The following is a 20195-nucleotide window of genomic DNA, read 5'->3' as shown; positions in this document are numbered from 1 at the left end:
CAGCTACCAAAGACCCCATCTTAAGCGTAACTAATTCAAGTTAAATAAGCAATGTCTTAATCAAACTATTTACTCAATTGTAAAGCATGTAAAAGGGAATATTTAGAATAAAGCTAATATATAAACTTACTTTCATTGTATTTATTGCTTAAATATAATTTAAATACAGAGACGTATATACGTCATATTCTCCGGAACCGTGGTTCCACTGTCAATTTTTTTAATTTATTATGTCAAACGTTAAAAATAATTTTCCATTATTAGATTTCTACACAATCCTAATCTTTTGAAATTTTTAAAGATTTAAAAGGTCATGACTTCTGCATACCTATAAATGAACTTTTTATAACAATTAAAACCTAATAGTACTAGTCACAATTCAAATAACAGTTCAGTATCTTATTTATGTAAATAATTTAAACACAAGGACAGCATGGTGTATGAAGCCCTAAAATTTTTACCAATAATTTAGTTAACTGTCTTTATTTTGGTACCCCTTACTTGGGACTTGAGACAGAGTTTGGTCCCCATTACGTAAAAGTTGTTAAATGTCATTGTATTTCATTTTATGAGTTACTTATTGCATTTATAATAGAACAATACTGTTAATAACAGACATGAACAGTTTTTTTCACTTTCGCTACAGGTTCAAAAGTCATGCTTCACAAACCACAGCTGAAAAAAGAAAAGACTTCATGAGACTTTCTCTCAGTATGATTCAGCACAATGGCCACAGCACTACACAGCTCTAATATTTAGGAGAGCTACATTGCAAGTAGTACAGAAATTGGTGTAAGGTTGATATAAATAGCTTGATTAATAAAAGCATTGTTTCATATACAGCAGAGATTACATAAGATGTCCATACAAGTTTATGAACACAAAATATCTTTCATAAGTACACTTGGTTAGAAAATGGTAATATGCCTAATAAAAGACTTCATAATTTATTCATTTACTAGAAATTGTTACATAATATAATTAAATTAAATCGGTGGTGTAACAGCTCCAGAGAGCCAAAGCCGTCTAGCTTGACTGCTGGTCTCACATTCACATGCCTAAGCAGAGGTGAATGATCATTCAACCAGATATAGGGTGACGTGTGGTCAGCACGACAAACCCCCAGCCATTGCTAGCTTTCCTGACCGAATTACGCTACTCATTGTAGTTCCCAAATTTCCTCACGATGCTGGGTTGGCACCGGTCCCATACTCTGGTCAAAAGCTCATGAGAAAATTTCTTCTCCCCCGAGACTCGAACCAGCGCACATTCTGTATTGCCGGTCCGAAGCATGATGCCTCAGACTGCGCGAGACTGTTTATAATACAAAACTGAGAATGGTATGACAATGTTAAAGAAATGGCTACTAACTTGATTACATGTTCATGTTAAGTAGAAAATGGGTACAGAGATGTCACACATTATTGATTTTATTTTGTTATGTTCAGTGCTTAAAATTTAACAGATTTTGGAAAAATCAATTGTACTCACTGTCTCAAAATTCTGTATAACTTGTACAGAAAGGGTTAGTCCCTTTAAAGTTGGCATGCAATTTTAACCCAGGCTTGGACTGACATAACACAAACTGTCAGTTGCATGCACATGTTCTTACCCTCAAATTGTATACCAATAAGAGTACTTGTACAGTATATTTACCTTATTGCTCTTGTGAGCCAATTCAGTGGTATATAACAGTCAAAACTTACCACAAAATTTCATGGTTCTTGTGAACTAGCCAAAACTGGGATTTATGATGTCATGTATCACACAGCTGTTAAATATGACACTCTGCACATATTACCACCTCAAGGAGGACCCTGAAAATTATTAATATTGAATCTGTAGCTTCAGGCAGTCTACAGATAACACATGTGAAATAAAATGCAAGTCTGTTACATTGAAAACATGTCCATATTTACCTTGTTTATTCAGGTCTGACAGCTCACACATACTTGTCATTTATACCAAGGACATAATAACGAACGGTAAATAACATACTCATAACTCAACACAGCACCCGCACTCTGCTCTGACACAATCCTGTCTCTTATCATAATGTGTAAGCACATGAGGTTAATTTTGCAGGATGCCAGTAGAGATTTTATCCAGGTATGAATTCACAAAAGGAAATTAAACTTGGTAGAATAATAAACCATGTCCTGGATATAAAAAATAGTCACCGACACCAGATGAAAAGAAGTATATTGCTTCCTAAAAATGTATCAGAACTTTTCTGACACATCTATGTATGCCACAGATCAATAATAACACAATAACTGACATGCTGTCAGAAACCGAGTGGAGACAACGTATGAAATCAAGAAACAGTTAGTGAAGTGTATATAAGATTCAAAGAAACAGGTCATATGAGACTGTTGGTAAAATATATGAGTTTTTACAATCTTCTAAAATATATTGTGAATTATATAATAAATGTAAGATGAGTCACTTTATATTATGCTTCCGGAGGAATGAAGTCCATGGAATCGTAAAGTTAAATGCTGAAATCAAGGTGAACTGTAATGGGGGATAAGAATATATGTTGAAGTGTGAAAATATTGAGGTGAACCTCAAGGTAATTGAACATTTTTAGTACTAGATACCTGAACCAAATTGTTATCGTTATATTGCCAAACCACAGGCAGATATTTGAAAATGCAAGAAGAAAATCTACAATCAGACCATAATTTTATCAGACTTCTCAGAATATTATTCATTTATAATCCAAGATGCTGTACAGGGTTTTCATTGGGCAAACAATCAAGTAGTTTGTCATCCTTTAATTGTTCATGTCGGAGATCAAAACCTACAAACTTTTGTCCTTCTGTGTAATTAGTGAATGCTGGATAAAATATACTGCCAATTTATGCATTTCAAAGGATGGGAATCTTGTTGTGCACTACTTCAACAGCAGTCAGACATTGTGACTAACAAATATCATTACGCGGTGTGACAGTGATCCTACATTACCCAATGAACATTTATTAATATTGAAATTGATATGAATAGTATCTTAGTCATGAGAATAGCACTTTATTACAAAATATTCCCCTTAAAAACATAAATTCCACTACCACTTAAACTTCTACCAGACTATGCAGTTAAACAACCTAGAAGACAACCATCTTCAAAAATGTACCTATCTAATCAATTTACAGACTTATATCAAATCCTTCAATTACATTTTAAGCTTCATGCATTTTGATTTTTTAAGTACTTTAACATTCCTCCACTCGTTTGGAAGGAGACACAAAACTTTGTGTGTGGATATTACATTTAGTACAGAGAAAGGTCAATATATTCCAGAACTGCAGTGTAATGAATCTGTTCCTTATTGTCTTTCAATGTGCTTCTCCCTTTTAATCCACTTTTCCTTTGTTTCTGGTGCAAATATTCTTCACTGTACATTTACATGGAACCAATAATTACAACACAAGTTAACCTACCTTTGGGTTATAGGCAGTTCATTAGTACGTTTTTAAATTTTTAATCTCCATTTAGAAACAATTTATAATATACAATGCAGTTCAAAATTATCCCCAACAAAAAGCAATAGAAACTGAAGGCTGTTTTCAAACCTCAGCACAAAATATTTAGTTCAAACTCGTCACTTAATGAATTGTGTAAACCTCAGTTTGAACATGCTGCATAGTGTCACAGAGAAGGTTCAAACCCCAGTCCTGAGGGTAGAGAGCACTCATGACTTGGTCAAATATAAACACAAAGATTCAATATAAGTTAATCAATAATTTGTAGAACCACATGAATCCAGCTTTAGAGAATTGAACTATAGCTACCATATGGGAAAATGCATCATTTCCCACAAGAGCCACATCGACTCAAGCCTGTGCACATGTGGAATCGCTTGTTTCCTGTCAAAATGATATGAGCACTGGACTCATAGTTTACTATTAAATGAAATAATCTGACTCACCATAAAGAAACCACTGCAACCCACAATGACTTAAATAGATCACCCCAGCAGTGACAACAGACACAACCACATGAGTCATGCAATATTCCTTCAATATTATGTGGATACCTGTAAGAACAACATAAATCCAAAAATAACTTTAGCTTGTAACTCTAGTGACTGTATCAAAGTATTAAATACTTGCCAGTTATTATTGGGTAAAAATAAATCAAATCTACACTAAATAAGTTCACATGTTTAAGACTGATGAGAGATAAATGTCAGTTTAGTGAAAAAGAAAGTGCTAAATTTTGATGAGGTTATAATTTGCAATGTATCAACTGTCGCACAGTATAACTTTCATTGGTAAACCCAGATCTTTGAATTTTGAAAAAAAATATAAATTAAATGAAAATAAATATTTGTCAATAAACACTGATTTCTGTACTAAATGTAATATTGCAGAATATCATTCTGAATGCAGGGCACGTAAAGAAAGAGGTTAATGCATCTGACAACTCAAGGCCATGTTTCCTTTAAGCAAAGAATATGCTGAATTATCTGATAGAAAAATATTTTGAATACATTTATTACTTTCAATATACATATCCATTTATCCTTCCACATAGATAAAATTATATCACTGAAGCAGACTAAACACTACTATTACAACTATTTTATAGAATTCCGTAACATGTAAAACAATTCAACATATGTATTCAATTTTCACAAATTCAACTTTGTACAAATAGAAAAACCACGTAACATTGCATAATACAAGTATTTGCAGATACTGAAGGTTACCTAGGAAAACATCACTTAATAACATAATGATGATGGTAGTAATAACAACAGAAGATAATTTTCATAATAAATTTTATAAAAATTTAATAACAATAATTTGGCACTTATTAGTGGTGGGACAAAGCAGTCTTTGCATACGGTGAATACTAAACTTTACTTATATTAGGACTATAAGTGGTACGAAATGGTTATGGTTTATCTGGGGTCTGAAGAAGCAAGTGTAATACTACACAGCACCAAAAGCAACAGACAGAGAAAAACTAAGAAACTTAAAAATGGACAGGTTGCTATCTACTGCACATTACATTTCTAATAAAAGTACAACTGATGAAATATGAAAGTTCTAACTACACTAGCTTAATTTTGAAAATCAACATTACATCTTTTTACAAAAATCACAACAAAACTGATCAAGAATTATCAAGTTCACCAATGTGACCTCATTATTATGTAGTAATTACAACAGATAAAGTAATGTTCTAAGTGACAATGATACAGTCCTGCTGGCAAGACCCACATTTCAATTTTACTCCAACTAGTTATTTGAAGAGATCTGAGATAACCCACTGAAGTAAATAATTATCAGGTCAGTTAATGACACACTTTAAACTACACAAGGCAACAGAGTGTTGAATGAGAAGTGTAGTTGATAATGAATGTTCAGTAGCTAAGAATTTGAAAGGAGGCAGTCATGGCCTACTTATAAATACTGCTGATTCAGCTGAAGGGACTGAGCCATATCATGAAATACAATAGACATAACAGCCAGTCCAAGATATGAACCAGGTACCTTCCAAATCCAAATACAGTGTCACTCATACACTGACCTGACTACATACTGCAGTATTCAGTCTATATACAAATACTTTAAACTACACTGACACCAGAAAAGCCAAAACCTGCATGAATAAAAAGTCTCACTGTTTCTTACAATGCAGGGACAACACGTCATTGATGACAAAAATTTGAAAATTACAAAGATTAAAACTCTTTGAAATTACCTTAATTAATATATGTGATAAAGGTGACTGCTATTTCTATGTAGTTTTGCTAAAATGGGCTGTTATAATGGCAAAAACATACTATGTAAACTTATTATTGACAGAAATAAATGGTGATAAAGAATGATAAAAAAATTAAAAGCTGCACCTGGACATATTTTACAGTCAATATGAGGTAAGGTGTTATGCTACACTCGGTGTGTAACAGTAAATCTGACAATGTAATAAAAACTCTGTTTCATATTTAAAATGATGATGTGATTGAAGCAGCAAGGCTGTAGACTGGAATATTTCTGATGCACTTACATGTAACAACATTACTTTATGTTCACTTCATACATAAGTAATTATTTGTAAAATAATTATGAACTGTGCACACTTCTAAAACAACAGTAATTGGTACCTTTTATATCCTCTATAAGGCACTCTATGATAGTCCAAGTAGCTCTGAGAGCTTTAATCCTTTAAAGCCCCATGGTAACTATATGTCCCACCTGATTTTCCAATCAGTAACCTTGCATTTTGTATTTATGTTTTGTATGATTCTCAGTGTAAACAGGAATTATGTTATTGTCGTAATAAAATTTAACAACAAAATTCTCCCTTTGTTATGATCCTTTAAGTTTATGTGACTTAACATTGCAATGTTCTTGTACATCCAGTAGATTATCATCTATTCATAAACATGGATTTATTTATTGTATACACTGTCAGACTTCAGTGTTTTAAAACTTCTTGTTGACACAGGACAAATGTGACCTTTTACTAAAGTTTTATCTGAAATTACACACAAATGATGACACAGCATTGATTATGTGTATGTTTTGCATCTGAGAGTAGCAAAGTCCATTAATAAGCAAACATGGGAGAAATGAAATCTCCGAAACGCCAGCAATATCAGTAAAAATAAAACCGGATTTTGTGATGATAAACTATGGACATTTGAGGAGACATAAATACTGAAATAAAACACATGAAATGTAAGACATTCCACTCCAATTCAACAAATTATGGAAAATTCAGTTGCTCTCAATATAATAAAATTCTGTACAACCTTGTATGCAAAATGTGTAGTACCTTCAGAGTTAGCATCTGCATTTTGAGAGTATTCCGATTCTGAACTTTGATGGTAAGTTTATTTCTTGATAACAGTGTGTTGCATACATATAGGTGCACTGTAACTTCTCATCAGGCTTTCACTGCCATAACTCAAAAACCATTAGTTGCATACACGTTCTTACCCTCAAATTATAGATTATAAGAGCACTTGCAGTGCATATTTGCCTTCTTGAAATTGGGAGCCATTTCATTGGTGTCTTTCAGGTCAAAACTTAGGATAACATTTCATGGAATTCATAGGCTAGTAAAAATTGAGATTTACATCATATCTCAGAACTATTAACAGATGCAAGTATGAAACTGTACACATTACCACCTACTGGAGAACTCTGAAAACTATTAATATTCAAGCTGCCGCTATATACATACTGCAATAAGCTTGTCTAACGTAACCAAAATTTTCTGTAGTAAAACCAAAGTGGAGTGTTCTAGTTTGTGATCATGGTACATACACCATATGTATACAATTAATCAGGACATGAAACTTATGCTGCAGGTAATAGATACGCGTTCATGAGTACAGGAAATGATAAGTATGTGTGTGTGACAATAAGATTGAGAATTGTATGTAAGGTGTGCATACATCATGTCCTGGTAGAGATAAACTTGAAGTGATGCTTCACAATGATCTTGATGATAAGATAACAGAAAACAAACAATGGGTAGTGACAAACAGAATAATTCAACGAACATAGCAGTCTGACAAACTCAATGAAAAACTTGTGTCAGAGATACCTAAATGATTTGTTGTCATTATACTACAAAACAATGAGCAAGATATTTTAAAGAGTCAAAAGAAAATCTATACTGAGACCAATGCATAATTGTGGCAGACTTCTCAGAGAATTATCCATACTCGATGCTCTACAGGGTTTTATCACTGGGCACAAAATAAGCAATTCTTCATCCTTTCATTCTTCACATCAAAGATCAACACCTGCAAGTTTTGTCTTTCTGTGCGATTAGTGACTGCGTTGATCAAAATATATTATCATTTTATGCATTTCAAAGGACATCAGTACAATATCTACAGACTATATTTCCTTACCCAAATAAGGTTATGTATTTGAATAATGGCATTGCAGTGCAGTACAAGAACAGAAGAAATTTATCTAGAACAAAATTTGGGTCATGGGCACTGAAAAGGCTGGCTGCAAAGACAAGTCTATAGAAACTGTACAATTACAAAATTCAATCACCTCATGAATTTTCCAATTACTTACTGCAGTAGCAACATACACAACATTATATTCTTTTATTCCCAAGAAGAATAAGTTCTAACTACAAGTAAGAACTATCAGAATGATTTGATATCACAGCTGCTATATCAGGAACTAAAGCTTATTAATATTTTAAGTCTACAAACTCCACAATAATCACTACAGCTGTTATTTCTCTGCCCACATCTTCCACAATACAACAAATCTCAAGGCAACCAGAAAAGAAATACTGATATCTTAAATGGTTATGATCTCTTTGTTTGTTGCCTGTGAGTATGGTCATTGGTGGTTGGGTATTGCTCAAGAAAGATAAGGCAATACATCCTATGCAAAATTCACCTACTCTTATGGGTCACATTTTAACTTATTTTGGTCTCACAGAGATGATTACTATTGGATTGAAGATAACAATGTTCTGCTTGGCATACACACAACCAACACCGAGATAGGCCAAATATATAAAATGTTACCAGAATTATCCTAAATTGAGACAAAACATAGGGGAAGGTGTTCTTATTGGTCAGGTATTAACGACATACATAAATGTAGCTGGAATTGAACCTTCAGCTTATATATTATATTTACGGACAGGTTTATTTCAGAGCAGAGCAGAGAAGGAGTGCAAAGCTGAATTGTAACTATATTGATTCCCGGCGTTCAATATATCTTTGATATGAAACTGCATCTTGTTTCACCTCAATCATCTGAGGACTGCCTGAAGCTTGAACTTCAATGTTAATACTACTGAAAGTCTTCCTTTAGGTGCCCATGAGTACAGAGATTCATATTTGCATCTGTAAACAATTTTAAGATATGAGGTTTTCACAGCGGTGAGTATGAAGATTTCTGTCTTCTGGGTTGTTGCGCTGTGTAGTCTGGTCAATGTTAACCAACATTTCAGAGGTCATACTGCCTCCGTCATCAGGGCAGACCAGACTACACAGCGAAGACAGAAATCTTCAATTTTAAGATAGCTTATGACAAATATGCAATTTTGAGGTAAGTCTCAACAGAAATACTCATTCAAATTGGTTAACAACAATCAAGTAAGCCCTATGCCCTAAGCATATTCTCAAAGGTTTACAATTTCAGGATACAGAGCTACTGAAATAACTTTGTAAAAACAGCACAACACATAAACATGAATTATATATAGAGTACTTTCCGTGGATAAATCCCACTCAAAACAATAATTTTAAAAATTGTATCCCAATTATGTCCACACACTGGTGAATAATGAACAAGAACATCATCAGGACATAATGCCTTACAAATGAAAACCCTCATGTTTAAACCTTCAAAGCACAGTGGCAATTCTTTCCCACCTATTTTTATAATCAACAGATCAGAATTTTGCCCAGAGAATGCATTTATGGGTTTTGTATGATATTCAGAGAGAACAGTGATAATTCCCTCAAACAGGACTGGCCAATTGATCTTTTTAATTGAGAATTGTTGTGTTTCCTTTGTCAAGTGGATTGGGTTTTTAAATAATATCCTGACAAGCTTCAGCTTAAAAGGGTTAATAATGCATTCTAATAACATTCTATTTGAAAATGCAACTGAGCAGTGAAAGAATAACGAAAATGCAGTTCTTTTTCTCTACATTATTTAAGTGATATTTACAGCTTACAATTTAAAACCAGGATTCATATTACTTTACAAGAAACAATCTGAACACAAAAATAAAAATAAATGCATGGTCTTAATAAACAAGAAGATTATCTACACGATTCACATCTTATACTCTAATAATAACATCAGAAATGACAATAATCAGATTCTTCTTGCTGTGGTGTGGGGATCAGCAGCTGTATATCTTAATTAAATATTTTTGTTTGTGTCTTAGAAAGCCAGAAAGGCAACAAAATACGGAAAAAATAGGATATAAGTTCTAAACTTGGATAGGTACAATCTGTGAATTACTTGGTATAAATAAACAACATCATAAAGCTGGAAATATAAAGAAAGTACTTTTCAGTTCTTGACATTAATTTCAGTATGCTCAACAACAATGCAGATGTTTTAAATACTAAGAAAATTACATGCAACAATGTGCTCCATTATTCACTTTATTATCTTGTTACATATTGCTGGGGTGAAGATTTAGAAATCAAAACCATCATTCTGTCCCTGATGAATAACGCATACACTTTACTAAATACAAAAAGAAAATAGAAACCTGTTCAATTCATTAATATCTGAACACTTCATTCACAGATAAAAATTATCAAAATACTGTAAATAAATGTTCTCTTACTTACACCAAAGTATATTTGAATGTCATTATCATGAAACAAAAATACTGATAAAATATGGGCGTGTATTAAAATTATTCTATCGAGTAAGATATTTGTATACTAGATAAAATCAATATCCTGAATTACTAGATAAAATATCAACTTCATTCTGTCACATGTGCTATCTGATAGTTGTATGTGTGTTTTTATGTCATTTGAACAACACCTCTTTTGAGATAACACTACTGGAGCCCACCTTGACACATTAGCATAAAAAAAATACAATCACTGATAGTACCACAACCTCAGACACAGTTGTTGTCTGACTTCACTCCCACAGATAATTTATTACAAAAGATAAATTACACAGGATGTTACACACATGCTTATAACCGAACTTGATAAGACATAATTTCAAAACCTGAATATGAGATCACTAGAATAAATATGGAATCATGAATTTGAAGTGTTCATAATCTAGGGATGTGTATATTGAAACGTAAGTTACAATAAAACAGAAACTTAAAACAATAGAAAGTTGTGACAAAATTTTATACTTTACACCAAGGCAAAATATGAATAGGTTAGTAATATCTGGTAATAAATAAGATATCAATGAAAACAAATATCAAATATAAACAATTAAAATACCGATAATTGTGGAATCAAAGAATTAAAATAAAGTAAGCAGATTAAGTTCCATGATGTAATTCTTTCAAAATGACAATAAAAATTAACAGACTCATTTGTCATAAAAAAATTCTGTCAAGTGAAATTAAATTAGAATAAATATGAAAAGCAGAAAATGTGGAGGAAAAAGTCTCATCATTCTACTACTGTTCTTAAATCATGACAATAGTAACTTTATAAAATATCAGTTACTTAAAATAATTCTGACAATACTATAATATGTAAGATTGATACACTTTTTAACTGAAGTTCACACTCATATTCTTCACTCTCAAGATATTTTAAAGTTCCTCAAGACAGCAGATACAATATTAGCAAAACCTATGGCACTTCTAAATTGTAAGCTATAAAATGTATACATAGTATAACAATTCTCGAGCATCAGTTAAGATCTGACTGTTTAGTCTGCAAAGGGTGCCAGTTATATTTCTTTTGTATGGGGTAAATAGCCATTGTGCCAGTGGGGTGTTTGGTTCCTGGCTGCCTGTGGTGATATCAGCATAAAGGAATTCCACACGATTGTGGGGCTTGCTGTGGATTCCACACGCAAGGTTTTGCACCCAATCATGTTCATGCACAGAAATACATGTAAGTCTTCAAGTAAAGTTCCTCTTATTTTTAATTTTAAAATGGATTTTAAGGAAACAGGGTTTGGGAGATGTGTAATGCATTCATCTGGTTCAGAACAGGGGCCAGATCTTGTGAAAATGGTAATTAAATTCCAGGTTCCACTTAAAGGCAGGGAATTTCTTGACCATTTGAATTTTCTATTAGCATCTGAAGAAGGATTCAGTTCCATTATGCTAATTAAGTAGTTACAGTGTACAGCAACCAGAAGACAGGAGTACCAAGTATATGAAAATATTTGCCTACAATAAGCAATAAAACATAATTTACTGGGATATAAATCTAAACGTATAGTTACGAAAACACTAGTCACAAATATTGTACATGAAAAGTATGATTATTGTAACGCATGCATAATAATAACAGTTAATTAGAACTGAAATACATCTGTGATAAGAGTGCTGATGGAAAGAGTTATTATCACAAATTTTCATGCTATGCAGATTCTTTCACTTTTGAAAACTGAAGGTGATGTCATTTTTAAATCAATAGTTAACAGTATGCTAAAAGCACTGATAACTGCAGGGCAATTAAGTATGGCATATCTGAGATCAACATGTACTGATGTAGGGCAAAGTGCAATTACTAGGTTAAATTAAACCCAAGAAACATTTTATTGATCTTAAATGGGCCATATCAGAAAATGGAGGGGGGGGGGGGGGAAGATGAAGTTAAGCTTGTACATAAGTATGATGGTTATGTGAATAAGTGTGACCATCTTGGGATCTGCCACTCAGTAATCTTAAGCAACATAGTTCATTATACTAGTACTGTACTTTATATATTACCATTCTTCCAACTACAATTTAAATGAAACAAATCATGTTTTCTCGTCTGACCTCTTTCCTAACAATACATTTTCTCTTACACATAACAATCATTTCTAAATTAACTGGTAGGAAACTAGTACATATATGTTTTACTTATCAGAATTCAATCCTTATACGAAAGCATGAGATAGGCGAAAAAAATCTATTTCTTAACAATTATACTGTCGTAGTAGTAGTAGTAGTAGTAGTTTCCATACCTTCAATCTTCCCACTGTAATATTAATCAATTAAAATGTAAAATGAATAATTAAGTGATGCCTTTATACTTTAATATGATGGTTAGACTTCACTCTGTTTATATGTTTACTGAGATATTAACAGAACTCTAGTCTTACAAAGTAATGCAGCATAACTAACGTTATGGGGACTGTTAGAAACTGATTTACAGCTTTGATATCAATAAAAATAACTTCAATATTAAGTACTTTGTTTCATGAAAATCTCATATGACACTGATTTTATCTGATAAAATGAACTATAATAGAGTGTAATCAGAATATTAATTTGAACATTTCTTTTAGTTGTGCATTACAGATGTGCATAATGTATAAAGTACTTTCAAAAGACTGTACTCCAATTCAAGTGTACTTCTTATTTATTAAGATTAAGTGTCTTTCATATAAAAAAATAGTAAACATAAGATATTCCAAGAAACCAAACATGGTTTTGAAAATACACATCCCTCATTTTAAGCATGAAAGAGGGAGGATTCAAATGCTGAATACAATTTTTGTTATTAAATTCAATGTTTGTTACTTTCAAGCTCAAAAATGGGGACACTTTGCAAATGGTTTGTGTGGAACACAGTGCAATTTCATTCTGTATCTTAATATATTATCAAAACACGATGACAGAACAAGTACATATCATTAGTTCATTCCGTATTTTAATTCTATGTGTAACTTACATGTGACTGTAAATGATAAAATATCTTACTTCCCCTAAAAACTGTCTGAATGACAAAGAGGACCATGATACTGATGTTAAGTACTTTCCTGCAAGGTATCATATCACTAGTGACCAGCATATACCATACTTACCTAAACAGAAGATGACTTAAAATTTAAATTAGCCTACACTAAGAAACAACAATACACAACAAATGTTGTCATATTATTTTACACAGAAATTACAAACAAATTACATTTATGATTAGAGCCACTAGCCTTTATCCAGTTCCACCAACCAATCCCACTCTCATTACCATTATTATCTTTTTTCTCGGCCTCATTGTTCTTCCCATCTGCTTGTTCACATTCACTGTCTTAAACACTCCCAACTTCATCACCCTGCCTGTGATATATATTCTGTAACACTGCTTCCAGTTCATAGTTCCAATTGTACTTCAGAAAATTTGTTACAGCTCATGGCTCATGACCTGGAAACATAATTCTCTCTCCCACTTGCTATACTTACAGCATGATATAGCAAATGTCAGCATCAGTTATATCTTAAAAACACCTAACCACAAAAAGATTAAAGTACTGATGTATATTTTGTATTTGAATTCAACACAATTCTTTATATTTAATGCTGAAATGTACGAAAATCCTTACCTTCCATTGGATAAGTATGGTAATTAGGTAGACCAACTGTGACTTCCGTATTACAAGAAAACTAGATAAAGATATGCACACACTTAACACAATCACTGCCACTGTTTTTTTTTATTTTCCTTTTGTTCCAGGTCACTGCTTTAATCTTAACAATGTAACTGAGATCTGGTTTTATTAATCTGGAGGGTTTTTTGTTAGTAATCTCATTCCTTTATGGTTTATACATATTTCATCCGCTGTTATTTTTCAAGTTAAGCAAATCTGTTTCATTATTTGCAACTCACAAGCGTATGTTTCAAAGTACGTGATCTTTATATTATTATTGTATAATTTATTCCAGTCAATACTTTGGAATGTTATTTTCAGCAATTTACTTTTTTTCAGAATTTATAATTACAATAATTCTTCAGAGTATCAGCTTATAAGTTAAATATACCAGATTTCTGGATTCACTGATACCAAGTTATCCTCTGGCTACATAATACCACCATGACACTCTGAAAAAAATATCTAACTCAAAATTATTTTTTGGAAAAGAACAATGATTACTGATATGCCAAGCAGAAGTGTCTTTTTTTTAAAGAGAATCAAAAGAAAGGTAAAAGTGGGAAACAAGAACAAAGAAAGGTTTTGCAGGCCAGTGGCAGTGTCACAGAAATGCTGGTTCCAGTGCAGGAACATCAAAGGATGTCACACTTCTGCAGCAAGGATAAGTCATAGCAGGGAACATAGTCAACAAGATAACATGAACTAACTCCCACTGACTAATGAAACAGTTGAAGATTTCTGTCTTCTGGGTTGTTGCGCTGTGTAGTCTGGTCGATGTTAACTGACGTTTCAGAGATCATACTGCCTCCGTCATCAGGGCGATTCTTAGTATGAAGATTTCTGTCTTCTGGGTTGTTGCGCTGTGTAGTCTGGTCGATGTTAACTGACGTTTCAGAGATCATACTGCCTCCGTCATCAGGGCGATCGACAGAAATCTTCATATTCACCGCCCTGATGACGGAGGCAGTATGACCTCTGAAACGTTGGTAAACATCGACCAGACTACACAGCGCAACAACCCAGAAGACAGAAATCTTCATACTCATCGCCCTGATGACGGAGGCAGTATGACCACAGAAACGTTGGTAAACATCGACCAGACTACACAGCGCAACAATCCAGAAGACAGAAATCTTCATACTCATCGCTGTGAAAACCTCAAATCTTACAATGAAACAGTTGATGATGAATGGCCTCTGCATACTGGAAACCAACTACAATCAGTTTCACTGGAACTGTGGACTCTGAGTCTGAAATTGCCACTGCCTTAACAAATTCTAAACTTTCTACACTACATGATATTTATTCTGCAACAATTGGTGATGTAGTGCATGATACAAATAAAAAAGCTACTCAAAACTATTACAGATCCATGGATGATACTTTGCATTCCAGACTCCATGCATTCTTTGAAAGCAACACATGAAATATTAAGATTCCTTCGTCTGATTATATGGATGGATCTAGTTTACTTTCTGAGTATAGATGATTACTGAAGCATCAATTTCCTGCATAAGAATAAAGTGGCTCCAAATGGTAAGAGACAGTAATCTCGAATTACTCTACTGAATGTGGCAGTTTTCTGCCAATGAGCATAATAATAATAATAATAATAATAATAATCCATGACAGTTCATGAGCACACAAATGAAGAATGGAGAAACAGTAAAGTAAAGTAAAGTAAAGTAAAGCTGTCCCACTATATGCCATGTAGGCGCTTGGGGGAAGAGGATGAAAAACTGCTACTCATTCTTAACCTCAGCACTAGAAGGGGTAAGGGCGAACGCACACCAACTGCGTCAAGACAAGCATCAAGACATGAGACAAAAGACGCATTATTGCTTCATTTGTGATTCAGACTCGAGTCCACACACCGCGTCTTATCACATCTTCTCTAGTTGATAATCGTATATTACCGGGAATTTCTCAACCATCTGCACTATCTTAATATTTGTTTACTCTTCACTCATGTCGATAACGTACACTGGTGCTGTTACTTGAGTACTGATGTCTCAGTCCTGACGCACAGAAAAGGAACATGCCGAGTCTCGCTGCATGTGTCTGCAGCATGAAGCTGACATGAGCATCATGACTCACACTGGTGTGTGGCAGTTTTCATAATCTCATTCGTTTCAACTGTGCTCCTTTCTTTGCGTCATGTCGTAAACATCGTGTCTTGACGCATGCCGGTGTGCGGCCTACCTAAGTGGTCAGCATCACACCCCAGCCATGCTTTACCCCCGGGAAAGGACCCCAGTACCCATTGGATGGGAGGCTGGGTGGGCCCCAGAACCAGTCTGGATGCAGAGGTTAGAGGAAAAATCTTCTGCGTCAGTTGGGGATCGAACCAGTCACTATACTAACTGAGCTACGCCGGCTCACTATGGAGAAACAATGGTATATAAAATATGAGAGGATTACCGTTATCAAGTGGCATGACAAGTGGGAGGTACTGATCTTGAGCACAACATTTCAACAAGACTGTCAAGATAAGAAAGCACAATAAGATTAGTATAAAACCTTCGGCAATAACTGATTATAATGGAAGTAAATTGTCGAGCATATATTGCGCTATTCAACTAGCATCCAAGGAAGTATGAAGTGGTACAGAAATGGAACTGGTAACAGAACTGGTTCTTCACACAACACTTGTAAATTCACACTTCTTTTACAAGAAAATAACTCAAGAAAATGTGATGATTATGAAATTCAGAGAACTGATTACCAGAAGGTTACAGTACATGGACAAGTGAAGAGAAGAGAGGAGAGAGAGTGAGAACACAACTAAATTTTCTGATAGGTCCTCTTCCCACTCCTTCAAGCAGAGAGAAGGTACCGGCAGAACTAGCCACAGGTATCGCTAAGGTGGCTACTAAAATACAGAGTAAAAGGATGCCTAGAAAGGACAAAGTTCTTAAAGTAATGACCAATGATGATGACTATAGGTTCTTCTCATTACTGTACGGAGTGCTTTAATAATGTATACCAGTGGTTCTCAACCTTTTGGTGCTTATGGCACACTTGGGATATTCATTTTCTTTCAGCACACTAGAATTATAGTATCCAACAAAAACTTATAATATAAGTAAACCAATTACTAGAAATCTTAACTTGGCCTAGTCCTGAACATACTTTGTTTTTGGTTAATATTATTTTCACACTTTTCACTGTCACATTTTCTTGCAACAAATCTGTCCCTTATTAAGAACACTACTGTTAATAATTCTTCTTTTCAACAAAGGACACTACACTGAACACAACTTGTGTTGAGGAACAAAGAACTTTGCATACACAAACAGATATTTACTGTTAGTGGCAGACTCTACAAACAGAGTCAGCAAAGAGAGCAATGAGGTACTTTCAAAGCCATTGTTACAACACCACCACCAACAGTAACTGCTACTACCACTGAGACTAACTAATTTTCTGCTTCCAGGTTTAAAATCTTCCCCATAGCAACTGAAGATGATTCCCAGAAGTCACATAAATTACAGATACTTTTTTTATGGGAAACATATCTGCAAACATTTAAAAATAAAAATAGTGAATAATATTACAATAAGAGTCACTGTAACAAAATTGATACAAACTACATAAGACAAGTAGCACAAATTGATTCAAAATGTAATATTTAGCTTTCAATATGTTATAAAACAATAATAGCTGCATAAAAAGTGGTGAATATGCATTAGTTGAAAGTAGCGATTTTATATAACTGACAAAAGAATTACGTAATTGGCAACACATATATTTTTTGAGAGATAAGATCATGACCTTTAGACTACGCTCAAACAGAAGCAATACTGAAGGAATTTTTGCCTAAAACAGAGCTAATTAAAAAAATGTTAATTCCTAATTCATACTTACAATTGCTATAAGCAACTTCATAAATGCAAAATTACATATCATTATCACTGAACCAGACATGTGTAATGGTACCCACAAGTCACAGTGGGTGGATAAACTCCCTTTCATTATGACCTTGTTGCTGGCATAGAAATACACCAAAACAACATGGAGCAAGCAAAGAGTCTTTGCGGCAGTCATTGCTGACTGCCATGTCAGTGAAAATGTCTATGCATTTATGAGTAAAATTAATTTACAATGACAAGTAATAAACAAAGAAGTTCTATTTTGAATAAATGTAACACCTCACTTACTTAAATAACCATTTTAATAAAATTGCCCATAACTGCCGTACTGAGAGAACTGAGTAATCAAAATTGAGATAACGCAGTCCTCATGAAAATGTGTAAGTAATGACTAAGAACCTTTCTTTATATTTTAAATATACATCTACTGTGTTGAAGAGCTTATAGACAATGCTGCTTTATGAAAGCAACAAATAATTTAAACAAAATATAGGCAGCCTTCAAGTTGCTCACTTATACTTTTATACAACATTCACTAATGTGGTTTCAGTGCATATGTACTGTTATTCCCATGGATAAGTCAGAGATTTTATGTTCATTCAGTGATACAGGATGAGCACAAAAGAACTTGAAATTTGAAACACGTCTGCCATAGTTTCCATCACTAGGGACACTGCACAAAGTATGGATCAGTTGGATTACTGTCTCACTTGCAAGGCACATACCGAGTCTCTCTGAAGTGCGTACCAAAGTATGCGAGTTTTTCTACACACTGGTGTAGGTGCGAAGTTCACAGTATTCTGCATTTGTTTTGGGTATCATTTGAAAATGTAAGGTTCTTTTGTGCTTATTCTGTATAATCTGGAAGACAGAATATGACAAATGTTAGGCGAATCTTACATAAACACAAGACATTAATGTAAAAACACACCACTAAAAATAAGGAAAGGATCACAGAATGTGAGTAAATGAGATTTCAGGTTCTCAAGGTGGCAACTATGAAAATGACTGTCTTCAGGGATGTTGAGCCATGCAGGTTGATAGACGTTTACACAAGTTGCAGAGGTGCTTGCTGCCTCCACCATCCGGGTGATGATACATCAGTAAGCATCTACCAAACTACACAGTGCAACATCCCAGAAGACAGTCATCTCCATGCGAGTATACACTGAAACATTTAAAACAATTATCAAATTCCTTCACAATCTTGGTTCTTTTAACTTAGAGACATAAAAACATTTCTTATTGTCAATCAATCCTCCTGTCTGTAAAATTGAAGCTTTCATGGTGACTGAACACAGTGAAGTCTTCTTGGACAATCAGTTGTGTGAGAATGGCAATGTAATATAATGTTTCAGAGACTATCTCTGCCTCCATGATCAGGGTTGATGATGATGATGGAGGCTTTGAAATTTGATTACAATGCCATTTTCACATGGCCCCAGAAGACATCACTGCAAGTTCCTGTATCATTTAAGAATATCTGTGTTATGCTAGTAAGTTCTTTACTGCACATGATAGACTGAAAACTTCATATTTGATATTACAACCATAGTCAAAAAATTAAATTAAAAGAATCAAGAGACAAACATACAAGTATGTATAATGCAACCATCAGAACACAACAACATAATTGGTATTAAATGCACAAGTGTGGTCTAAAAACAATTACCATACATATTTGACAGTTAATTATAACATAATAATTTTAATTAAAATTAATTTGAACATCACTAGCAAGCACCTTTTCCGAAACATGTTATTGGAGACAAAAAATACATAGTATATCATCACGTTAAAACAGTTTGGATTATAATACCTAAAGGTTTCTATGTACCAAAAACATTACAAAACAGAATTATTGCACTGGCACTAACTCACAATTATAATAAGTGTTTCTACAGATTTACTTATAAATCTTCCATAAATGACAGGGAATTTTTTGACTAGCTGACAGACATTTAGCTTCTTCAAGAAGACCTATAATCTATGGAGTTAATTAGTCAGTAGGGTTTTCACTTACATAGTCCTATAATTGTCACATTTTTCTGGAAAGGAGGCCCTTTTTCTTCAGTTGCTTCAGGGCACATTTGGCAGCAGTGCACTTAGCAATGCGGTAATTACGCCCAATTCCTTTGAACGTACCTTTCCCAAACACCTCTACTGTTACACGCACACGCCGACCATCAGCCAACTTTTCTGGTTTCCTGCAATTTAATAAAATGTGATGAAATGAAGCAATTCATCAAGAAATACTACAGTCACCAATCACTAG

The 20195-nt window shown here is 33.8% G+C and overlaps 1 protein-coding gene across 26 annotated transcripts in view; it reads right to left on the bottom strand.

Moving 5' to 3' along the window:
- Positions 1-934: 934 nt before the first annotated feature.
- The window catches only part of Dcr-1 (Endoribonuclease Dcr-1), a 145782-nt gene continuing 126521 nt past the window's right edge, over positions 935-20195 (bottom strand). For 22 of the 26 annotated variants that reach the window (XM_087340657.1, XM_087340658.1, XM_087340652.1 and 19 more), the window contains 3 exons: positions 19944-20127; positions 3935-4042; positions 935-1817 (listed from right to left, as the gene is read on the bottom strand). In XM_087340657.1, the coding sequence (XP_087196783.1) occupies positions 19959-20127 (169 nt within the window). In that variant the 3' untranslated portion in view covers positions 935-1817; positions 3935-4042; positions 19944-19958. Of the gene's footprint in view, positions 4043-12369; positions 20128-20195 lie in introns of those variants that run through there. The other 4 variants (XM_087340650.1, XM_087340648.1, XM_087340649.1 and 1 more) reach the window with 4 other exon arrangements.

This window comes from Zootermopsis nevadensis, unplaced genomic scaffold (assembly GCF_977971745.1).
Source record: "Zootermopsis nevadensis isolate Lab colony 2312 unplaced genomic scaffold, Znev_1.0 Znev_ptg000061l, whole genome shotgun sequence".
NCBI lineage: Eukaryota > Metazoa > Arthropoda > Insecta > Blattodea > Termopsidae > Zootermopsis > Zootermopsis nevadensis.
Note: the sequence above shows the minus strand (reverse complement) of the source record. Positions and strands in the feature narration are given on the sequence as shown.